Source organism: Onychomys torridus, chromosome 8 (assembly GCF_903995425.1).
Source record: "Onychomys torridus chromosome 8, mOncTor1.1, whole genome shotgun sequence".
NCBI classification, from domain to species: Eukaryota; Metazoa; Chordata; class Mammalia; order Rodentia; family Cricetidae; genus Onychomys; species Onychomys torridus.
Window position 1 is genome coordinate 31,051,364 of NC_050450.1, and position 22,874 is coordinate 31,074,237.

At 38.0% G+C, this 22,874-nt stretch overlaps 1 protein-coding gene across 4 annotated transcripts in view; it reads left to right on the forward strand.

Moving 5' to 3' along the window:
* The window catches only part of Gabrb2 (gamma-aminobutyric acid type A receptor subunit beta2), a 224,499-nt gene that overhangs the window by 192,339 nt on the left and 9,286 nt on the right, over nucleotides 1–22,874 (forward strand). For 3 of the 4 annotated variants that reach the window (XM_036195349.1, XM_036195350.1, XM_036195351.1), the window contains exon 10: nucleotides 3,368–3,481. The exons of the other annotated variant lie outside the window; for it this stretch is intronic. In XM_036195349.1, the coding sequence (XP_036051242.1) occupies nucleotides 3,368–3,481 (114 nt within the window). The remainder of the gene's footprint in view (nucleotides 1–3,367; nucleotides 3,482–22,874) is intronic. 4 annotated transcript variants of the gene reach the window in all.

The window sequence follows — 22,874 nt, forward strand, 5'->3', positions numbered from 1 at the left end:
GAACTTTTTGAGATAAATAAAATGTTTTTATTTAACATCTGCCCTAGTGTTTATGAAATAGTCTATAATATAGGACCCATTAAATGGTTCATACTGATATCATGGGAAAGAAAAATGTGCTTAAACCATCTGTAATTATTAACGATATCAACATTTAACTAGGTCACTGACGTCTTAATGTCTTCACCTTCCATTTAATTCCAAGGATAGAACACAAGTGAGCTCCACCATTTGAATTTACTTGTGGCCAACTCCATGGAAGCTCCTGAGTCATGATCCCAATTTAACCATAGGTCTGATATTTGTTTGTAGACTATTTTTAAAATAAAGACTCTTCTTTCTCAGATGTTGATATCTATAATGACAGATTTTATATGCAATCTCTGAAAGCCAATAAGCAGGGAGTCTAGTAACTATCAATTTATTGTCAGTGTTCAGGAATTCTGTAGCTGGAATCTTTAGGCTGATAGACAGCAAACAACCAGCCTATTGGCCTCAGTTTGACAAATGAGAATACAGATAAATCCCTTTCATGATTTACCAGATGTTGTATCCTAAGTAAAGAAAGCAGAAAGAATAATAAATAAAATTGTCTCCTAGGACTATGTTTAAAACAAGTTTAAACGATTGCCTAATGCAAGACTGGCTTAATAAGATAACATCTGATCCCATTTCACCTTCAACTACCTGATCTTTTCATACTATTTTGCATTTAAATGATAAATTTAAGATTGAAGCAGTGGAGATTTTAAATAAATGGAACCTGAAAGAGCCTTACAAAGTTTTAAATTCAATTGTTTCCAGAAGGAAGCAGAGAAAAACTCATGGGATAGGTACTTTTTGATGATGAAAAATCCCTCCTTCTATCTAAAGGTGGGCACAGTCCAGACCATAAATAGCAAAAAAAGAGAACACAGAAGGATGCCAAGGCAGCTCCTAGTATAGTGGTTCTTAAAACAGGATGGTTTGCCCCCAAGAGAAGTTTTGACAATGTCTAGAGAAGTGTGTGTGTGTGTGTGTGTGTGTGTGTGTGTATGTGTGTGTGTGTGTGTGTGTGTGTGTGTGTAAAGCTGGAAAGTGGTTGTTGCTACTGGTATTCCATGTTTGGCAGTCAAGGGTGTCAGTAAACATTCCATAGTACCCAAATACTTCCCATGCTGAAGAATCATCTGGCCTAAATCACCCAAACTTCCTACTTCAGACCTGAGAAACAGTGCCCTTTCCCTTCCCCCAAATAAAATATTTGAGTTGGCTTCATTACTCTTTGACCACATGGTTTGACCATTTTATTTGATTAGAACCCCAGTAAAGATATCCAGCACAATAATTCCACATGAAAATTTCAATCAATCAGGTTTAATATTTGGCCATTTGTGGCAATAGAAGGAGTCAACATGTCTGGCCTTCAATTCCTTATCTTTAAAGTAAGGTCAATTCTTCTATCATAATATTATTATGAAGAGATTATTTGAAGATTATTATGAGAATGTGAAAAGAGGGTAAGAGAGTCCTCATTACCTAGTAGCCATTCAGTATGTATCAATGAAAATGATATTTTAAGCACTACTTCTTTTATATTAAATAGACCATGTATATTCTGATTGGTACTGATTTCTTTGGTTTTACATGGTCCAGCATCCCCAAAGTAGAGTACTACCTAAAAAGGAGTGTATGTGTGTCAGAAATTACTATTACAGCAAGGGGATACCCTTTTCAATAGCTGTTAGCTATAAAATTTACATCAAACTTATTGTGTCAAATTCTGTCAGACATTTCATAGGGCAGCACATCATTTTGATTAGATTAAGACAAAAAGATGTCCATGTAGCATTTCAGATACTGACTTTCTTTTCAACCCAGCATGAAAGGTCAGAGGAGATCCATATTGAGTTCTGATTATGTAATCTTTCTTTTCTGTCAGTATCATGCACAATGCCACTATTTCTTATCAGAAATGTCCCTTCTTTTCAAGCATAATTCTAAGGTTATTTTCCCCCAAGATTGGACACATAATCAGCTAAGTATTGTTATCTCCTGTTGCAAAGAAAAGAATCAGCTGCTAGGAGAGGAATTAGATTTTTTTTTTCTTTTCCTGCTTTGATGGCTTCCTAGAGATGGAAGGACTGTGTGTGTTCAGCTGTGGTGATTTTAGACTGCACAGTCCCAAGGTCAGGATGGTATGAGATGGGGAAGGTCAAAAGGGGAAAGATGTGCTTCCTTCTGTATTTTTCTTTCTTCTCTTTATTAGTCGCTGTTATTTTTTTGGAAAATAGTTTTCAGCTTTTAAAGCACTTCCCAACCTGTCATTTAAGTAACTAGGAAAGCAAAGCTAATAAGGAAAACATGCAATAGCCAGAATTGCGTAGGAAAGTTAACCAGACCCCAGTACCTGCTCTGGGTCTCCCCAACCATAATTAGTGTGCATTCCACAGTACAGAGTAAAACAAAGTGAAATCTCATTCCATATTAGTACATCTGTGCAATCAGCTTACTTGACCTAAACCCCAGCATCCTGCACACGAAAATCCATAACTCAGCGTCTCTTTCACCTCTACTTATGGAACAATCTAAATTGTAAAACACTAAAAATTTAAAATCAACTTCAAACCAACATGAGACCTACTGATATTTTCCCCAAATGTCCTCTGCAGTAATTCAACACATATAATATGCCCCCCCAAAAAATAAATAATGAGAAAAATATGCAAAATCTATCTTGATGAGAGCAAAGCCTATCTGTTTGCTTTTGCAGGTGTGTGTGTGTGTGTGTGTGTGTGTGTGTGTGTGTGTGTGTGTACACGCACACCGTTTCCTGATAGAATTTGCTTTAGGTTTTCAACTCACCCCTCCCACTCCCACCACCCACACCCTTTCCTTGCTTGAAGCTTTATGTGGTCTTGTGAGCTCTTTTTCTGTAAGTTACTAAGTATTTGCATATTTGAGAATCTAGTCATTCTTGCTTTTTCAGCCTTAGTTACTGCACACTTGAAATCGCTCCAATGTGCTTTTCATATTGTTAAACCTACAGCCACCAATTTTCTAAATAAAACTCTTCCAAAAAGGATCCCTATTTGAGATTCCTTAGTCTACATTAAGGTGTTGTGACTCTGTATTGTCCTTATGACTTTCCTGAGTCTTTTGTGATACAAAACCACTAAGACCTTTTCAATGTACTCCTACTGCTTAGGATGAACTCTGAAAATTCTTTTTGAAAACCAACTAATCAGCATTCTCCCATTCTCCATTAGTATTGGTCTTTTTCTTTCATGCTTCCTGAAGACCAATAGCATTTATATATACCACGCTCACCTTAATTACTAGTGCTATCAGTCAACTTAATTAGCACATTCTCTACTTTGTCTTCCAGATCTTTTATAAAGATATTAAACAAAATGGGACCCAGTATCGATCTTTGTGGGACCCTACTGGAAACCTCTCCCCAACTAGACGGACTACCAATTACGATTTCTCTCTGTATACGGTTAGATAGCCAGTTTTTAATCCATTTATTTCTATTTCTGTTTGGGACAAATTTGTTTAGCTGTTCCCTTTAAAATAACGTTTAGTATCTTTGAAGATAATCCATAGGCATGCGTCCACAGATTTGAGTCTAAGAGAAATATCCTCTGAATACCTACTTGAGTCTTCAATACAATACAGCTGTGTGGACAACAACCTTAAGAAATTATTGCAACGCTAGAGAACAAAGCAAGTAGATTGTATTTGGACATGCCTATTGTTTATATGGAGAGAGTGCAGTATCGTGATATAGTTTGGCTTTCCTTGATTTTGGTGCTGAATGTTTTGAACAGCTGAGTAAGGTTTCTGTTGTTTGGAATATTGGAATTCAGAACCTTTACGTTCTACCCTAGATTATTTATTTGTGACTAAGACTATTATGTTTGCATCAAGTCTTCGCTTTATTGTTATTTATTTTATAAATAAACATTTGTTGGCAGGACTGGAACTGTTATCATGAGAGATAAAGACAGAAATTGAAAGTATTCTGTGATTAAAAAGTCTCAGTTTATTTTTTCTAATACTTAGAATTGAGGTTCTGAATTCCCATGTGTCTGTGACTTTAATTGACAAACGGTCCATCATATTACCTTCTGAGTAAGAGGAAGAGAATGAATACCACTAGTGCATTGGGACATTTTGGTTTTGAGTTTTAATGTGCATTTCCTGATGGAGATGAAGTGATACTGAGTGCTTTTCAACCCTTCCTGTAAGGACTTGATGCCTAAGGAGTTCCCTAGTATATCTTTGAACTATCTCACTGTTCCTTAATCTTACTACTCAGCTTCAAGAGCATTGACAATCCATCCTTTGGTCTTGGTGCAGAGGCACAGGTATGAGTGCTGTATCAGATGGCTTCTCTGTTTTGGTTCTTCGTTGCTTTTATAATGTTTATAACTTGTTAGGAATTTACCTGAGAAATGGCAAAAGGTTCTGGGATCAGAGAGTTTGTTAACCATGGTTTTTGTCTTAATCTCTTCAAAATTCTGGAACCTAAGGCGTCTGTACTTTTAGGCTATTGTTGACTATGTTGTTTCTGCTCTGATTTTTAAACTTCAGTCACTCTTGTTGAAATGAAGGTAGAAAGTAGACTGATTTGATCCAGCACCACTCGGGGAGGAATGGTAATCATTTTGAATACAATCCTGTGGAAGTTGGTGTTTAGACTATTATAATAATGCTTGAAAATGGTTGCATTAAAAAACAAATCAAATTATTATGATTGGTCTGATGATTGGATAAAACGCAAAGAAAATTCAGAACATCCTCTCACCATGAGAATATTTTGAAGAAATGTTGTCTCTTATATGTCAAGTTGTTTAAGTGATAGCTTCAAAGAGTTAATACTCTATGATCCAATGATCAAGACCCTTGTTTTTCAAGATCTTGTTTCATATAACTGGTTAAAGAGAATGTTCAACAATATACAATGAAGTATGAAATTTAATGTTTTCTGATTTTGTGTGTTTTTCCAGATATGTCTTTGTTCTCTTCTTTGGGTCTTTAAGTTTGTATTCAGAATTTGAAATATAAATTAACACTGAGAATTTTAAATAATGTTTTTTTAATTAGAGCTGTAATATGCTAAACAATCAAGATGTTCCTGGCAATCATGAGAGGCAAGAAGGCGGCTGTATTTTAGAGTCAGCCAGAAAAGGGTCCACATTGTATTATTGTTTTTATGAGCTGTGCAACATTGGATATTTTAATATTTTAAGTTCTTTGGCTGAAAACTGGAGTCATTAATTTCTGCCTTATGGATCTGCTAAGATAATTGGGATAATTATGCTAAAAATATATACAGTACCAGGCTAAGAGCACTCAGTTAAAATTGGCTAGAAATATTGGTATGGTGGCAGAGTTTTAAACAATGGAAAACACCTGTATCCCCATACATAGGTCTAACTATCATTAATACTGCCTTTGGTTAAAGCTTAGTGATACTCTTTTATAGAGATAATCATGTTCTGTCATTGGATAGCTTGCTAGTTTTCTCATTTCCAAGTATAAATCAAATTTATGGTGGCAATATTTTGCTGAATGCCAAATCATCAGGGTGTCTACTACAAACAACTATAAAACGAGCCTCATTTTGCTGACACACTTGTGTACTGTTAACTCCTGATATAGAAAATGGAATACTTTTGGTTCCATAATGAAATGATACCTATTTACTTACCACTCCCTATGTTGTTCTGTATGTAGTTTGTTCAAATCTTGGCACCATAGAGGAGTGTGCCATATGTACATTTTGCCTCTAAAATGAGAGGAAAAAAAGAAACAACAGAAAGCACGTATTTTACTTTGCCCAATTAATTATTAGAGAGGTGGAAGGATAAAATAAGTCTAGATCTATTTTAATTTCTGTTTAAAAAGTCTTAAAGAAAAACCAAAAATTGAAAAGTAAAACAAACAAACCAAAGGAACACTCACCTTCAACTGAAGCACTGCCCAGCAAAATAGAAGTAAACAAAGCCAGGGCTAATACAAGCAGAATTCAGACAAATGTACCCAGGCTATAGATAAGGAAATAGGGAAACCCTACAGCAAAACTGGGGTCAAGATGAAAAATGCAAACCAGAGAACAGCATAGAAACCCTGGAAGAGGTAAATGAAATCAGGAGCAGGAGCCAATCAGACAAAAATAGAGAGCAGGGAGAATCAACTGAGAAAAGTTATATCTCAAGATCAATTTTATGATAAAATTTTCTATGAAGATTAAAATGGAGAAGAAACAAAAGATTAGAAATGGGAACAAAAGGGAATTAAAGGGTGGAACTAGGCAGATTGAGGCACTGTATCCAAGACTCATGACCTGGGTTTAATTCCAAGACCAACATGGCATAAGAAGAGAAATGATTTCTACAAGTTCTCTTCTGATCACTTCTCACAAGCATGCACCCATACACATGCAAATATACAAATACACCACACACACACACACACACACACACACACACACACACACACACACAGAGCGAGGGGGGGGGTAGTGGGGTGGGGGGGAATTAGAGCATAAATCCAAAGGCAAAGTAATCTTTCCAGAGGCTAGAAGATGAGTGTGGAAAGAATGTTAAATTTGCATCAACTAAAACTAAAAGGATCACTATAGAAAGGTAACTCCTATCTTAAAAAAGAACATCTAGTTCAGATAGTTTCCACAATAAATCCTTTCAAATATTAAAATAGAGTATCCTTCAGTGGTACTAAAATTCTTGCAGGACATAGCTGGAAGAAAAACTTACAACTGATCTAGAAGTTTACCACAGTTAAATGATGCCAAATCTATATCAAAATTCTATAAAATAAACTATAGGTCTATAGATCTATAGGTCTACTTCAATAATGAATATCAAAGGGAGGAAAAAAATCATTGGATCCAGAGAAGACCTGGGATAACTTTAAGGGGTATGTTATCTTGAAGTACAAGAGTAATATGCATGAAAGTTGAAAGAGTGAAAATTTTCACCCCCTGTAGACACCATAAAGACTGTTCATAATACTGCAGCATCTATTCTTGGCTATAAATGAAAAATAACTTAATAAACTGGACAGTCAGATCTCCAAAAGAAAGTAGACTAACATTGTCCAATAGTGCCAATTTTAAAACAAATGATATACCTCTTAAAGCTCCTGAACTTAGGGTGGGACTCCCATAATATGGATATTTATCTTCTCATTCTGTCTTATGCCTACATTCATCCATACCTGAATTATTTTACAGTATTTATTTTACACCAACAGAGTCTCAGATTCTAGAAAATGAGGTAAAGTTTCTATTGTCAGAAAACAAATTTTTCCCAAGAAAACTCTGTAAGGCTTATGAAATTTTTATTAAATAAAATAAGAGAAAGTGTGTGTTCCATGTGCAGTTCTGGGAATCAAGAGCTGGCATCAAATTTTTATTAACCATCTTCCTATTAATATTGAATTATTTCACAACAAGAAAAAAATATAATACCTCCGGCAAGTTCCTTTTTGTGTTCCTAAGGAAATTCAGGATTGCTATGGCCTCTGCTGTAATGAGCTTTGCAAGATAGCTTGATGCTTATTTAATTTTGACAAAGGGCACCTAGGGAGACATAACAAAAATGGACCCTGACATGATTTTTGAAATTACCCTCTACAATAAACAAGCTGTCTCTTTCCCTCACTTCTATCAGCTCTGACTACAGATTTCTGGAAGCTGGACAAGCTCTGTCAGGACACCTGTGGTGGTTCTTTAAGAGAAGTAGGGGCTGAACATCTGAGTCAGGAGAAGTGAGGGCATCTAGTCTTAGCTGCTGCCTTGAGAGCATACTGTAATATCAAGTATCCACATACAAACACTGCTTCATGGAGCATTTCACATTTCTGCAGGCTGGGAACAAGGACTATTATTGCTATTGGACACATTCATGAAGTACAATATGATAACCCAATACATGTATGCAGTATGCTCTGTTTAAATTGGGATAATTAATGTTTTAATACTTTTTTTCATTATTTAATTCTAGGAACCTTCTGGTTCTTCTCTTCTAGTTCTTCCTACAATATGCAAGGTGACCATGAATTGCCACATCCCTATGGTGTAGGGTATTAGATCCTCCTCCTTCTGTCTATATTTGTTGCCCATTATCTAACTTTCATCTCTAGCCCCCATACCTCACATCTTCATAATCTCTAGTTGTCACAGTTCTACATTCAGATGGACTATTTTAAAGTCCGGGGATTATTTGAGAATGCTGGCCTCCTGAAACCAAACACATGATTTTGTCTCTGTGACAGTCTCCCAGCTACACTTTGTTCTGCTTCTAATTGCCTTTGGCAGGGTAGCATGGAACTTCTCACAAGAATACAGATTTGGAAAGAACATCATGAATGTGATGATAGTTCACTAAAAAGTTACCAAAGAATTACTTCTAGAGGACAGCAATCTCTATGTTGATGGTTTAAGGGCACAGAGAGTTCTAGCTTGATGAATCCAGCTTCACCTTGGATTGGAGACAGCATGTAACTTAAGCCCCAAGACTCAGTTTTTAGCAGTGTGTGCTTGGGATGGAAGGTTGGTGATTTACAAAATCCTCCTTTGCACAGTAGAACTTTCAGCTCTGCCATGAAATGGTGATCTTAAGAACTATCCCAAAAGGCAGGCAAAAGTTCTTAACAGAGCAGCTGGTTGCAAATGGTAACTCTGACTTTGAACAGTTAGAATGGGAGGACAGAGTTGAGAGTGCTTTCTGGGTTTTAAGATGCACTTCTAAATTTGGTGCTATAATTTCACTGGGTCTGCTGAGCCTTGCCATGGCCTCTGTAGGATGATTCTAATAGTATCCATACTCAGAATAAACTGGACACTAGTTTATTCAATACACAGATATAATATGAGTTACTCCATTTCACAGGAGGGAGATGTTGCATTCAGATGTATGCTCAGGAAAAAGATCACAGAATAAAATGTTAATTTTCATTATAAAATGAAATTTTAAATGGGAAAATGTCACTCTTCCATATACTTTATGGAATGTACAAAGTATGTAAGAACAACATTTCACTCTAAGGGGACATTTGAAGGATCTTCTCATGAACAAAGAGACTAATCCATAAACAGAAGAAATGACTAGTTCAAGGTCACACAACCATTAGATAACAAAGGCTAGTGCTTTGATATACTATGCTCCATTATAGCACTGTCATCTATCCCAAGAGTTAAAAGTTTATAATAATTTGATCTGCAGGTCTCCTCAATCTCTTTATTCAAACAAAAATGTCTCTGAGAGATGTGAATACACAGGACAGCACTTTGGTAGAATGAAAACCATTTTATCCCCAGCTTGGACAACTCTGTAGCAATGAGCAATTTATTCAAGTCTTAAATATTGATACCTCTCAAAAACTAATACTTACTAAGGCTGTGTAAAGTAAGAAGTAGATGAAGTCATCTGCTTGAAATATCTCCTATTATCCACTACCCTACAACACAATTACATAGAGGGTCATCTTTAGGCCAAAACATTTGAATCACCGATATTCTAAATAAGCCTTAGCTCTATTTCTGGCTTATTATTAGGTCAGAAATTCTGATTGCTCAAGAAGATAAAATTTAACAATACATCCAATGAATGCATATGATCACATTTTTTTTTTCCTTTATAAAGTACCAGGGCAGGTGTTCCACATGCCTTTAATCCCAGCACTCAGGAGACAGAGCCAGGTGGATCACCGTGAGTTTGAGGCCAGTCTGGTCTACAGAGTCAGATCCAGGACAGGCACCAAAGCTACACAGAAAAACCCTGTCTTGGAAAAACCAAAAATATATGTATATAAAGTATCAGGGCATCAACTGAACACAGTGTGCTGCCACATCTTCTAAATTTGTATTTTTTTCTTTCATTTCTTTGTTCAAAATGTAGCCTCTGAGTTCCAGAGTTTAGCAGCATGTGCTGTCTGCCATCATCTTCCAACTTCCCAGCTAGGGGAAATTGGCTGTTAGAATAGGGCACGGGGATGTTTCACAAGGCTGTGTCAGATTAACAGCAGTTCTCCTAAGGAGAGAGTTGAGGAGGCAGAGTACTGGGTGCATTTGACAAATGCTCACTAGGGTAATTCACCATGTAATTGGCCAAATGCATAGAAGCCATCAGACCACAGCTGAGTAAGAAATCCCTGGCTACTGTGGAGTTTATAGCTTACTCTGCAGCCCCAGCTCTCTCCTGGAGGGTTTATGTGGAGCCTTACTTGTGATTAATCCAGCAGCTTGAGTAAGGAACATCATATGTATGCACATTTCCAAGGCCTTATTTTTTTTTCTTTATTATTATGTGTTTTAAATTGTATACATCAGCCATGGGTTCCCCTGTCCTCCCCCTCCCTCCCCCACCCCCACCTTCTCCCCAGCCCCTCCCCTCCATTCCCATGTCCTCCAGGATCAAGGCACCCCTGGGGATTCATTTAAACCTGGTGGATTCAGAACAGGCAGGTCCAGTCCCCTCCTTCCAGACTGAGCATGTGTCCCTGTGTAAGCCCAAGGTTTTCAAACAGCCAGCTCATGCACTAAGGACAGATCCTGGTTCCACAGACTGGGTGGCTCCCAAACAGATCAAGCTATTCAATTGTCTCACTTGTCCAGAGGGCCTTATCCAGCTGTGAGCTCCACAGCCTTTGGTTCATAATTCACATGCTTCCATTCGTTTGGCTATTTGTCCCTGTGCTTTTTGCAATCTTGGATTCAACAATTCACACTCTTGCAGACCCTCCTCTTTCTCGACAGTTGGTCACCTGGAGCTCCATCTGAATCAGATATCGTTGACTTTTGGAATGCCAAGTGGCATGATCAGGGCTGGATGATATATCACAGTTTCTCTCAATCTTTACTATGCATACAAGTAACCTAAGGACCCTGGTAGGGCACACACTCTTAGTCTGGAGTGTATAGGTCAAGGCTTCAGATTCTGTAATCTCCACACACTTTCCAGTGATGCCATAGCAACTGATCTATAGTTCATAGGAAATAGCAAGGATCCAGCTGAGGGAATGCAAATGAGGACTCCTTGAGTACCAACTCTGGATGACTCATGGCTTCTGCCTTCAGATCTACATTGAGGATGCTGCAATTGAGTCCAGGACTAGCTGGTCCATTAGCATTGCCTATCGTGAACTTAAGAATAGGCATCACCTCCAAAAATCCTCTCATGTAACATACAGAAGCCGAAACCCAGAGATTTTGGTGATATATTGAGGATCCTATACAAGCCAGTAAGTTACTGGGCTGGGCTATATAAAGCTAGAATGCATGCCTAGATTTTTTTCACTCTCTCAGAGTTGCACATTTTAATCACAGATTGCATGTGAAGCTATTTTAAAATAACTTTCCTCTCGCTTCTATAATTGTCAGAACCAGTCACAGAATCTAATTTGGATTCATAAAGCTAGGGTATTCAACGTAGCTGAGTCTCTGGAAAAACTCGGTGACTTTCACTAAAGAATGTCCCTGATCTTCAGTGTTCTTTTTTGTGAGATTAACAGATAACACACCTAATTGTTCAAGTTTGCTCTGATGTTGTAGAGAACAGCAGGCTAAAAGATCTGAAAAGACACTGAAGAACTTAGGTGACTTCAATAAATTCAGGAAGATTGTATTTTAAATGTTGTAAAATATCATTAAACTTTCTTCAAGAGATTACTACTTTCAGCCCTATAGGGTACAATCCCAGCACTCAGGAAGCTGAGGCAGAAGGATAGCTGGAAGTTTGAGACTAGTCCAGGTTATATAGCCTGGGCTACAGAGCAAGCACTTGCCACAAACACACAAACACACAAACACCACACACACACACACACACACATACACACACACACACACACAGGTGTATACTCACGCCCACAAACACACATACACACTATGGAATCTTAGGTCAAATTTTATCCGACGAGATGGCTAATTATAATAATGAGGTTCTTCTGATTTTCTACCACTGCTTAATGATGATAAAAACTAGAGAGAGGGAAGAACCAAGCCAGGCAACTCCAAATCTTTCTTAGAACCCTTTGTTCTTATAGAATAGTTCCCTATCCGCAAAAAGATGTCCTGCTTCCTCTTCCTTGCCCAAAGGGAGAGATAGGCATTTTCTTTGTATGCAGGAACAACCTAGAAAGCAGTCCTCCTGTCTTAGGACATTTCATCTTTTCCATTGCAGCACCAATCACTGCCAAGGAGAAAGGGAGGAGGAAGATGCCTGGCTTAAAGCTATCAGACTCACACTTGGGACCAGAAGTCACTGCTACTCTATCACAGTGCAAATGTAGATTCATCTGCAAACTAAAACACTAGAGAAAAAACATTTTAAAAATGGTGTTGTCTGCCTAAATGAGTCTGTAAATGTGTACCTTTTCTATGGGTTGGAGACTTTTCAAGTTACCAGCACCTTAGAAACGGTGACCTTTTGTTATTTGTCCAATGGGGTTATTGCCTAATCACATGCCAGACATACTGCAGGATCTACTGAGTTAGTTAGCTCTCAATTGCTGGAAAATATAATCAGAAACAAATCAACTTGTAAGAACAAAGATTTATTTGTCTTACAGTTTTAGGGGTTTTACGCCACACATCATTAGCCTCATTGCCAGTAGGAGCATATCCACACCATGCTAAAAGTGACTTGTCATAGTGAGGATTTTCAAAAATTAAGAATAGGTAAAAAATAAAAATAAAAGGCACTAAGGTATCATTATCCCCTTCATGAGCATGCCCACAACAACCTCCTAGTCTGCCTACTTCCTAACCATTCCATTGCCTCCCAATAGCACCACAGGCTTCATTCTAAGCCTTTTAACACATGGGCCTTTGGAGGACCATAAATGCTATCAATCCATCCTAATGTAACACCCCTTCATTTTGTATTATATTCATTCTCCTGAAATTAGCATACAAAGCAATAGGGTTCCTTATGATGCATTCATAGATGCTTCACTCTTGTTGGTAGTCCTTCCCCACTTCCTTTCCCATCCTCTGTTCCCACCAAATGGTTCCCTGCCTCTCTTAACAATCTTACTTCTGCTTTTGTGGTTTGTGAATTCTGTTACTTTTTCCCCCTTCCTTCATTTTAACAATTAGGAAACTAAGGTTCAGTGGAGCTTGGAAGTAAGCCAAGATCATACAGCAAAATGGTAGATGAACAAGATTTCAAAGCTGTCTCTACAGCTCATATCTGCAAATTTAGTTAACTACATAAATGTTCTCGTCTCTGCTCGAATTTTAAATGTGACTATACAAAAAGCATGTACAGAATGTGAATTGCATATTATCATTATCATCATAATGAAGCTGTCTTTATTGACGCATTTCACTTGCAAGAAGAGATATTTATTTTCCATATATAAATGGAATAAGAACTAGTCTGAAAATTTAATTTTGTTGATGAGTTCAGGCTAGGCTTTCCAAAACTTAGACTAATCTTGTTGGCAGATAATGAGATGGAATGTTTCTAGTTCTTTCTTGCCATTATAAGGATAAAGAAGCAAATCAGATCCCCAAGACAAGCACCAGGAAGACAAATGATTGACAGTCTTTTTGCTTCCTGCAAAAACTGAGGTTTTAACTTTAGACACTTCCTAGTATATTGAAACTAGAAAATTCCCATGGCTTCATGCCTAGAAGGGCCATAGCAAGGAGAAGCACTCCTGGGCTGATGCATTTGTTTTGTGAGAAGTGATGGAAGTGATACTGCATTGTCTGCCTCTACAATTCCACAGATGTTGAACACTGGGAGCTGTTTTACCAGAAAAAAACAAACAAACAAAAATCTTTCTTGATTAACATATGAGTGCAACTCCTGACTTGTGCAAAATGAGGTTTAATATTCATTGAGTTCTTGAGTTCGTAATATTTGAAGGTATTTGAGTCACCTCATTTAATCCAATAGGATGATAATATTTTATTTGACAATTGAGTAATCTCAAAGAGGTTAAATAAACCTAGAATTATAGTGTGATGAGCCTGCCTTTGCACAACCTGATTTTAGCCTGAGCATCGAGTGTTCACACTCCTAAGCATAGTAGTCTTGTTTCTGCCCTAATGAACTTGAACTTTGTTTTTTATTTAATATTTTTATTTATTCTTTAAGAATTACGTGTATGTGCATAATATATTTTAATTTCATTCACCCCCACTACTCTGTCTTCCCACTCCCATTTCCCTTGAACTTCTTCTTCCTAACAATCTAATTAGGGATGCTTGTATGAGCATTCATCTGGGGTTATTTACTGGAACATGAGGAACTTAGTAGTGGCCAAACCACTGAAGAAAAATGACATCTCCTCCTGTCTCAGCAGCAATGTAGTTCTTGCTAATAGGTCCTCAGCTAGAAGAGAAGCTTCATGAGACCCTCCCTGGCACAGGCTGGAATCTTGGTACAGCTCAAGTCTTCTGCCAATCTTGTTTGAGTAATTACATTTGCTGGGAGCTTAGGAGTCAACACCTATAAGTTGTCTTCTGACCCTACAGGTATGCTACACACACACACACACACACACACACACACACACACACACACAAACAAACAAATAAATAAATAATAAAGTTTTAAAAATACAAGGTAGAGTAAAACATATGTGCCCTGACCGAAAGTGACAGGAACCAAACTTTGGACTCTGCTTTTGAATAAAAGCTAGAAGTATGTAACAATTTCCCTGTAACCTGGAATGGAAGCAGTGGGTAGATTTCTATGTCCAAACTCATCCTCACTTACTTATGAGACAATATCTATTATGGCCAGTTTCAAAACCCAAGTACAAAAAAAAAAAAAATTCACAAGTTCCTCCCTCAATGAACTGGTTTGATTTAAATCACAACCTTGAAACTAATTATGACCTTTCAATAAACTTGAAATTTGACCCAATGTACTTATTACTCATCACAGTAGGTTGAAGATTATGAGAGGGATGGGAACATGGCTGAAGACACTGTTTATCCCTCTTACTGATGTACCCTATTACCATACTTGACATGATGTGTGTATCCTGGAAGAAACACACTCCTCTTCTGGTGTAGCATGTTATTTTTGCCTTCCTTATTTCTGTACACTAAAAAACCATTGATTAGAATATTTCTAGCCTTGGGAAATAAAGAAAAAATAAGTTTCTTCTGTGGTCTTATTTATGTCATTTAAATTGAGAAGTTGTGAATGACAAGCTATATAGGATAGGTAAGAATCCTTAGGAATTTACCACCTATGATGCTTTGGGGTAGATGAACCAGTTAATGGAAAGATTAGATCAATTTCATGATTCTAGCTTGGGGCTTGTGTCAGTACAACAAATGAAAACTGAACTGGGAGAAGCTTTCAGCGCATTCTTCCGTGAAGTATTTTGTTTGGATGTATAAATTCTCACATCCACTTCCTAGAAACTTGCCCAAATCTGGTCTATAAATGATGCCATGCTTCAAATCTATAGTCCTAGCTCCTCCATAGGCTGGGAAGCAGGAGGAGCTCTTGAGCCTAGAAATTTAAGGTCAGTCAGGAGCAACATCACTATATCCAAAGAAAATGGTTTTGAACCCAGGAAAGTTCATTGTAAAAGTAGACTCCATTCCCTACCTCATGGGGATCTGTGATAATTGAAACCTCTTGTGAATGCAAGAATTGATGGTGGTTAATATATATAGTTTCAATTTTCCTTTCTCCAGAAATTTTCAAACTGATCCCTATTGCTTTTTCCCACTGTACAACAAAGATGACATCTTACTTTGAAATTTAATATACACTTTACTAAATCAAGAAGAGGTACCAAGAAAGAATTTGACCAACCTGTAAAAAAAAAAATATATTCAGAGGGTGCTTTGTTGATTGTACTTTAATAATATGGAACATAGTCATTTGAATGTGTTCTCCTCCCTTTCAACTTTAACATCTACCCTTCTATCTCAATCCAAAGGTTCTATAGAAACACAAACCACCTATCTATAACTAATATGTCATTCCTTATGTAGAACATGACATCATGCTTCAGAAGATATGAGTTTCTGTGAGAATGAAAGGATTGATAAAGTTTTGAAGCTACCCAAAATCAAGAAAACTACTTAAGAATTTCTAGGGGGAGAGGCCCTACAGTATTTGCTTCTACAGTGCCCTACACAGTGAGGGAAAGAAATGCTAGGATATATATACACATACTTACATATATACAGCTATCTCAGGCTGTCCAGAACTGGTACGAGATCTTATAACCTCTTAGTCTTCCCAGTGTTTGAATTAAGAGTTTGTTCCCTCACATGAAGTTTAAGATGAGATTTTTCTTATCTCTAATTCCTAATATCATTTCACACATTAGTTGAAAAAAAGTTAGCTGCTAATTATAAATTAAATGCAGCTAAAAGAGAAATTGTATAAATTATATCTAAATGGAACTTGATGCCACTCCCTGTGCACCCAACACTTAGCTGTAATTTTGACCACCAAGTCATGCTGAGAATACTTTATTTAGATGTAACTGATGTAGGCTATCTTTTAGTCTAATTCACTTCTCCATATTCTACATCATATCTGCTTCAGACCCATAATTTCGTATAACATTGCTTGAGATTCAAGTTAGTTTTATTTTGAATGCTCATTGGTACCTTCTGTAGTCACCATAGTGGATCCATAGCATCAAGCCACAGACCTTCCATACCTCCTCTCTTGAGGGATACACAGATTTGGGAAGATTACCAAACAGGTTTGAACCCAGTAGACAGAGCTAGCAAATGCTTCCCTAGTTCACCTAGATCTTCTGGCTAAAATACATTAGGGGGTTGGGCATCATGACCCCTTTCTATAATTTCAGGAAGCCCTAGGAGAAGATAGGGAGTCCTGAGGCCAAGAATTGAATCATAGTGTTGAAGAGCAATATAAAGGAGGAGGGTGGGGCAGAGGAGAAGGAAGTGGAGGAGGAGAGGGAGGAGGATAAAGCAAGACAGAATTAGAAAAAAGAAGAGGAGGAGGAGTGGGAGGAGAAAGGGGGAGGAAGAGCAGGAGGATGTGGGGAGGAGGAGAGAAAGTCAGAATTGGAATCTGGTGACATTGCACAGGCCAGAGTTCTTGCCAATGCTTGTAACTTTGCAAAGGGTAGGAACTCAAGGAGGAGGATCGAAAGGGTGAGATAGTCAATTCAATAGAGCCGTGCCTATCAGGCGGTTGGCAGTGCTGAATCTGCAGTAAATGTAAGTATTATAAGGTCTGTCACCAAGGAACTTTGAATTGAAGAAACTTAATTTGATCTGTTCTGCTTCCATTTCCTGGGAGAAGATCCGTATCCCTCAAAACAACCCCATCCCCCAGCTCACTTGATTTGTCTGCTGGCCTGATGGAATCTTTTGTGAGATGAATAGAAACTTTTCACCTGATGATGACATTAGGACCTCACTGATAGCTGATCTATAAGAAATGATCACACTGATTGATGATGCTTTAACATAAAAGCAATTTCCAAAGGAAACTTCAAGATGTACACCCATATCCAGTTAAAAAATAGTAATTATCAAAACTATATTAATTGTCACCATGTTTCAAAGATGCTGAAATCTACTTCATACTCCTTTTTTGGTCTATACTGAAAATAATTAATACAATACATTCTCTACTAATTATTTATAAAGATGAGAAAAGGTTTTAAACATGTGATTATGCCCGAAGTGATCATAAACTCATTTCTGATGCAAAGAGTGGTTCTAGAACAATGGTTGTGCTGGCCAACCTAATAAAATGAAAGTAGATCTTATATCCATCCTGGTTTTTGTTAAAAATTACATCTTTTGTTGATGGTGGTGTATGTCATAGAGTGCTATTGAGTCCACAAATGAGTAAGGTTGTGCAGTGTTTCTCTCAGTACCTGGCTGGTTCCGTGCCATAGGTTTCCATAGCCTAGCTTAGATAAAGCTTCCAGACTTATCCAACTCCGTCAGAGATTCAATTTAGCATGCTGTGGCTTTTGGTTTGTTTGTTTGTTTTGTTTAAGCACATAATTATGGCAATTTTTTCGACAGCATTAGGGAGCTATAACCACCAGCACACAGATATTCTGATTTTTTTTCTGTCTTGAAGACACACTGGTTTGGCAAGCTTAGGGAAAAAAAAAAATTTAACTTAGGGTTAAATACTTTCCCTAGCCCACCTATGCTTTCTGGATAACACATGTGCAGTTTGCACAGAAACTGTATGCCAATTAATTAAAAGAAAGAAAGAAAGGAAAAGATTGGCAGAGAAGGAGAGGGAAGAAGCCAAAGAAGAAGAGGAAGGAGTAAAGGGAGGATGCACATAAAATCAGTGAAACCAAAGCTACCTGGACATTCTGAAGTGTTATCCTGCATTGTAACAGTCCCTAAGTCTAAATGACCAACTTTGATTGCTGTTTCGCCACTCACTTCGGTTCACTGACTTGAAAAGCCAACAGTGTTGGCCTTTGTTTGCACTCTTAGAATCTCCATCACATATTCTGCTCCATTGAATGCTCCTTCACTTCATAGAATACTGAGTGCATTCTCGGAGTTTTGAGAGATGATTCCCCCCTCCAGAAAGAGTGCTTTGGATATCCCAGGTGCTTAATGGTTCATTGCCTTCACATTTTAAGTCTCATAGGCCACAGTGCCATTTCATGGAAGATAAAACAAGATCTCCTACTCATAGTAGTCACAGTGATGGGAAATTGCATAGTTAGAACTTGTTTTCATTTTATTTGCAATTTCTCATTTGGTGGATAATGTCAGTGGTGAACTGAATTTTTAAAATAGCTCTATTTCCCCTTCTCAGGTAAGCTACACTGCCAGTGAGAGATGTGGTTTGTTTTCCTGTGTATGACCTTAGACATAGGGTGTCCCTGTAGATCATCTGTCAATCATAGAAAGGATAGAGACAAAGAAGCAGTGAATCTGAAGCCAAACTTGGAGCTAACTGATTATTTTATAAAACTAAGGCACACTTTTTGGAGTTCATGTATTATTTTTTTAAAAACAGCAAATAGAATTCCTTATCCAGTCCTGTTTATTTCTCAAAAAATGTTGGCATAGTGACAATAAGAAGGCAAAACAAGGCTGTATCCAAATGTCCTGGGTTAATTTGCTGGTGTGAGAGCCGCATTCCCTGAGTCAGTCTATAAGGTAAGACACATCAGCAGAGATGTCTCTGCAGCCAGGAGGACTGCCAAATCAATGCTATGCAAGCTGTCTTCATCTTCAGAGGACCCTTGCAGGAGTCTTTTGTCTGCCTCTCAAAATCCAGCTCTTGGTGCTTGATTGATAAATGCAACTCCAGGTGCATTTTAACATACAGGGAGTGGTGTTGAATGGAAAACAACAGGTTTGATTGATAATGGTAATTTTGTAAAACCTCTCCAAACCAAGTGCGTTTTTAGAAATGGACAAGTGAATAAGAACCTGAGCCTGGAATAAGAGGACCATGCAAAACCAGCAACAAGGCTCCCTGCAAAGACAGCGAACCTGCAAGTGTGCAGGTTTACTCATCCATCTCTCTCCTTCCTCCCTTTCCCTGTGTTTGTTTTTGCTTCCCTCCATCTTGTTTGAACTACTACCAACAAAACACCTGTGGCTATGCACACAAGTAGAAATACCAGGAGAGAATGAGTTCACACCAACATTGGTATGTGTTCCAGGGCAATGGAGACTGTTGCATGGCTCTTACGATTAGTTAAAGGAAAATGGTATCTTATTCATGTCCTCAGCATAAAGCTTATTAGATGAGTAGTGTTTCCTGTCTCTTCACAGCTTTTGTGAAGAGGGTCAATCAGAGAAGTTTAGAGTGAAAACAATTATTTTTATAATTAGGCAAATTGACATGACAATGGCAGTACCTTTGAATTTCAAAATTTTCACCTAAGTGTAGTATGCAGAGAAGGCATTCTGTGACAAAATTCAGGACTTACAGTTGAGTAAGTAGGAGCAGGTCTTGGCCCAGATTACATACGTCTATGTATTTACTAAGAACACACCTAGGCACATCTCTAGCCATTCTTCTTTAGCTTCTCATATTTAAGATGGGGATGTTGATGATCTCTCTTTCATAGATTCTGCCAAGTTCCACAGAAGTGATAATTGTATAACATTTGTAACCTGATGTTTTCTATGAAAGCTACTCTACAGCTCAGTGGTAGCCTCTGGCCAGAACCTTGCCTTTTCAAGCCCTGCTGATTCTTTATTTGAAGTAACATAGTGTCCTTCAGGTATTGTCCAATGGACTCATTTTCTAAGTATAGACCCTAGACCAGAAGTCCAGTGTCACCTGGGAACTTATTAGAAATGCAGATTATTGAAATTGCATTCCAAATTTGCTGATTCAGGTGTCCTAAGAGTGAAAGCCAAAGATCTGTTTTAACAAGGCCTCCAGGGGACTCTGATCAACACTTGAGCTTGGGGACCAGAGACACAGCCTCTCACCCTCTATAACACGAGTCAGGTTTCCCTTGTAGATTTAAGACAGGCTGAAAGTAGCATTGACATAATGCATTTAGACCCACAGTCCAGCAATGCTATACTCTTATATGACTTACGAATAGTAAAACTTTTAGTAACTGTCTTAATCTTTCTTGGTCTTCTGTTCCTTACCCTCTCAAAGGGAAAAATGCCTATTCTAAAGTACCTTATGAATTTTATCCTAAAAACTTCATAGCAACATCATCTTACAAAAGACATTCCACATGAAACAAAAGATAATCACTACTGAATTTAAAATCCATATGTCAAAGTGATTTTTCTAAGAAAATTTTTATTGTTAATTTTGCTTCTATACAAACAATGGAGAATTAAAATAAACTTAGAGGTAATGTGTCTCAAATTTTATCCCTTAACCATTTTAAAGGTGTAAAAAAGCCTATCAGTCTGCTCTATTATATTCAGCCATGACACGGTAAGTTGGTTCCTTACATGACCTATACCCTTTGAGTGAGAAAGAACAATGCATACAAGGAAACATAGTGCCACCAGTGTAACATGCTGGCCCTCAAATCTTGCAGGTCCTGGGCTCTTTTGATTCCAGTCCAAATACTAAATAAAACTCAATACTGTTTTGCGTGCAAAGATTATACTCCTCTACTGGATTTGAATTGTAAGGAACTCTTATGTGATTTGAATTATGAGATTGTCACTAATTCCATTCCTGCTCTGCCTGTACCATGGATTTCTTGAGATGATTAAATGAGATGAATCATAACAATATACTTTGAGTCTGCGATAACATAAAACTCAATTCAGACTTACTTAAGGGAACAGTGAGATAGAAGGGTAAAGAGTGAGAGAGGCAGAAAAGAAGAGAGAAAAGTGGAGAGGAAGTCAAGGAAAAACAGAACATAGAGGAAGAAAGGGAAAGATGAAGGAAGGGTGGAGAAGGGTAGTCTTCCTTAACATCAGGCATATCACCATCCAAAGACATGGTGATATCAGATCGTAGACTCCTTGACTGTGCGAGCTACTTTGTAGACCGTAAATGCCTGTTACACTTTAAATGTCTCAACAGAAACTACAGACTCAGGTCCACCTGCTTCTAGGTGTAAATTCACTGGCATGGGTTGAGTGTATTTATTCTGTACTCTCTATCTGAAGACTCAAAATCTGCCCACTGGCTCCTAAAAGGCCATATGTCCATTACTCAACCTGCCACAACATCAGGAAGCCACGTGTTCAAGTACACTTGCACCAGGGACACAGAAACAGAGAATAGAGATGTGCGTGGTGCATTCCCAAGTAGAAATTAGAATGAGTAGACTGGACATGATACGCAACCAGAACACAGATGCCTTCTCTTCTCACCTGAAGGTGCTGGAGTTAACACAAGTCTACCCCAGCTCTTACCTTTAGTAGTAACACATTTCATTGCAAACACTCTTATCCAAAACTTCCTACAGAGAATTGGGCAAGCCTCCAGATAATGGCCATATTGAGGTAGAGAGGTACCATGCTTCAGCAGGGAAAAGTGGAACAGATCTAATTCTAATTCCTACTCTGCTGCCTCTTCACTATTTTCCAACTGTGGGATTAAAGCCAGGTCTATGTGACTTCTGGGATAACTGAAAGGGGTCTGTAAATAAAATGCTTAATCCTAACTTCAAGCTGTTAGTTGCCAAGTGTATTTCTGTGTGAGAATGAAGACTCTGTCCTGGAAGTGACACAGGACACCATGGGAATATAGTTTTTTTTCTCTTTTAGAAAGAGACATGCACCTAGAGAAAGACACTTTAGGGCAAAGAGGGAGTTCCAGAGGTGCTCCTGTGATGCTCTGATTCTTAGGATGATGTGAAATAATTGACTCCAACTTACTGATGACTTGCAAAGAAGTGAAGTAGGTTCCATAACATCACAACATTAATTTCATTCAACTGCTCTTTCTTGAACATCGGCTTTGTGCAGACAGCAATGCAGGATGCTTGAAGATACAACAGTGAGATGCAGAGGCCTTTTTGTGCCCTCAAGAAGTATTGTCTGATAGAATGACAAATTCATAGAAAATAGGTATAATTTACTGTAACCAGGGTTTCAGTGAAACTGACATAGCAGGAGGAAAGCCAAGCCAAGCGTTCCTCCTACTCTCTGCTACTGACAATGTTGCTCTTCAGCCTTGGTCTCCAGCTCCTGCTTTTCTGGTCATCAGGAGGATGCTGGTTCTGTACATGTGGTGCCCTGCTTTCATTTCTGTTGCAGTGATAAAATATCCTGACCCAACAAAACTTCTGAGAGAAAGGTGTTACCTCATTTTATAATTCCAAATTACAGTTTAGCGCTCGAGGGAAGTCAAGGCAGGAACTTGAACAGCTATTCCGTCATATCCACATCAAGCACAGAGAATGATTGGCATGGCTCCTTGATTGCTTGCTTGTACTCAGCTTGCTTTCTCCTATCC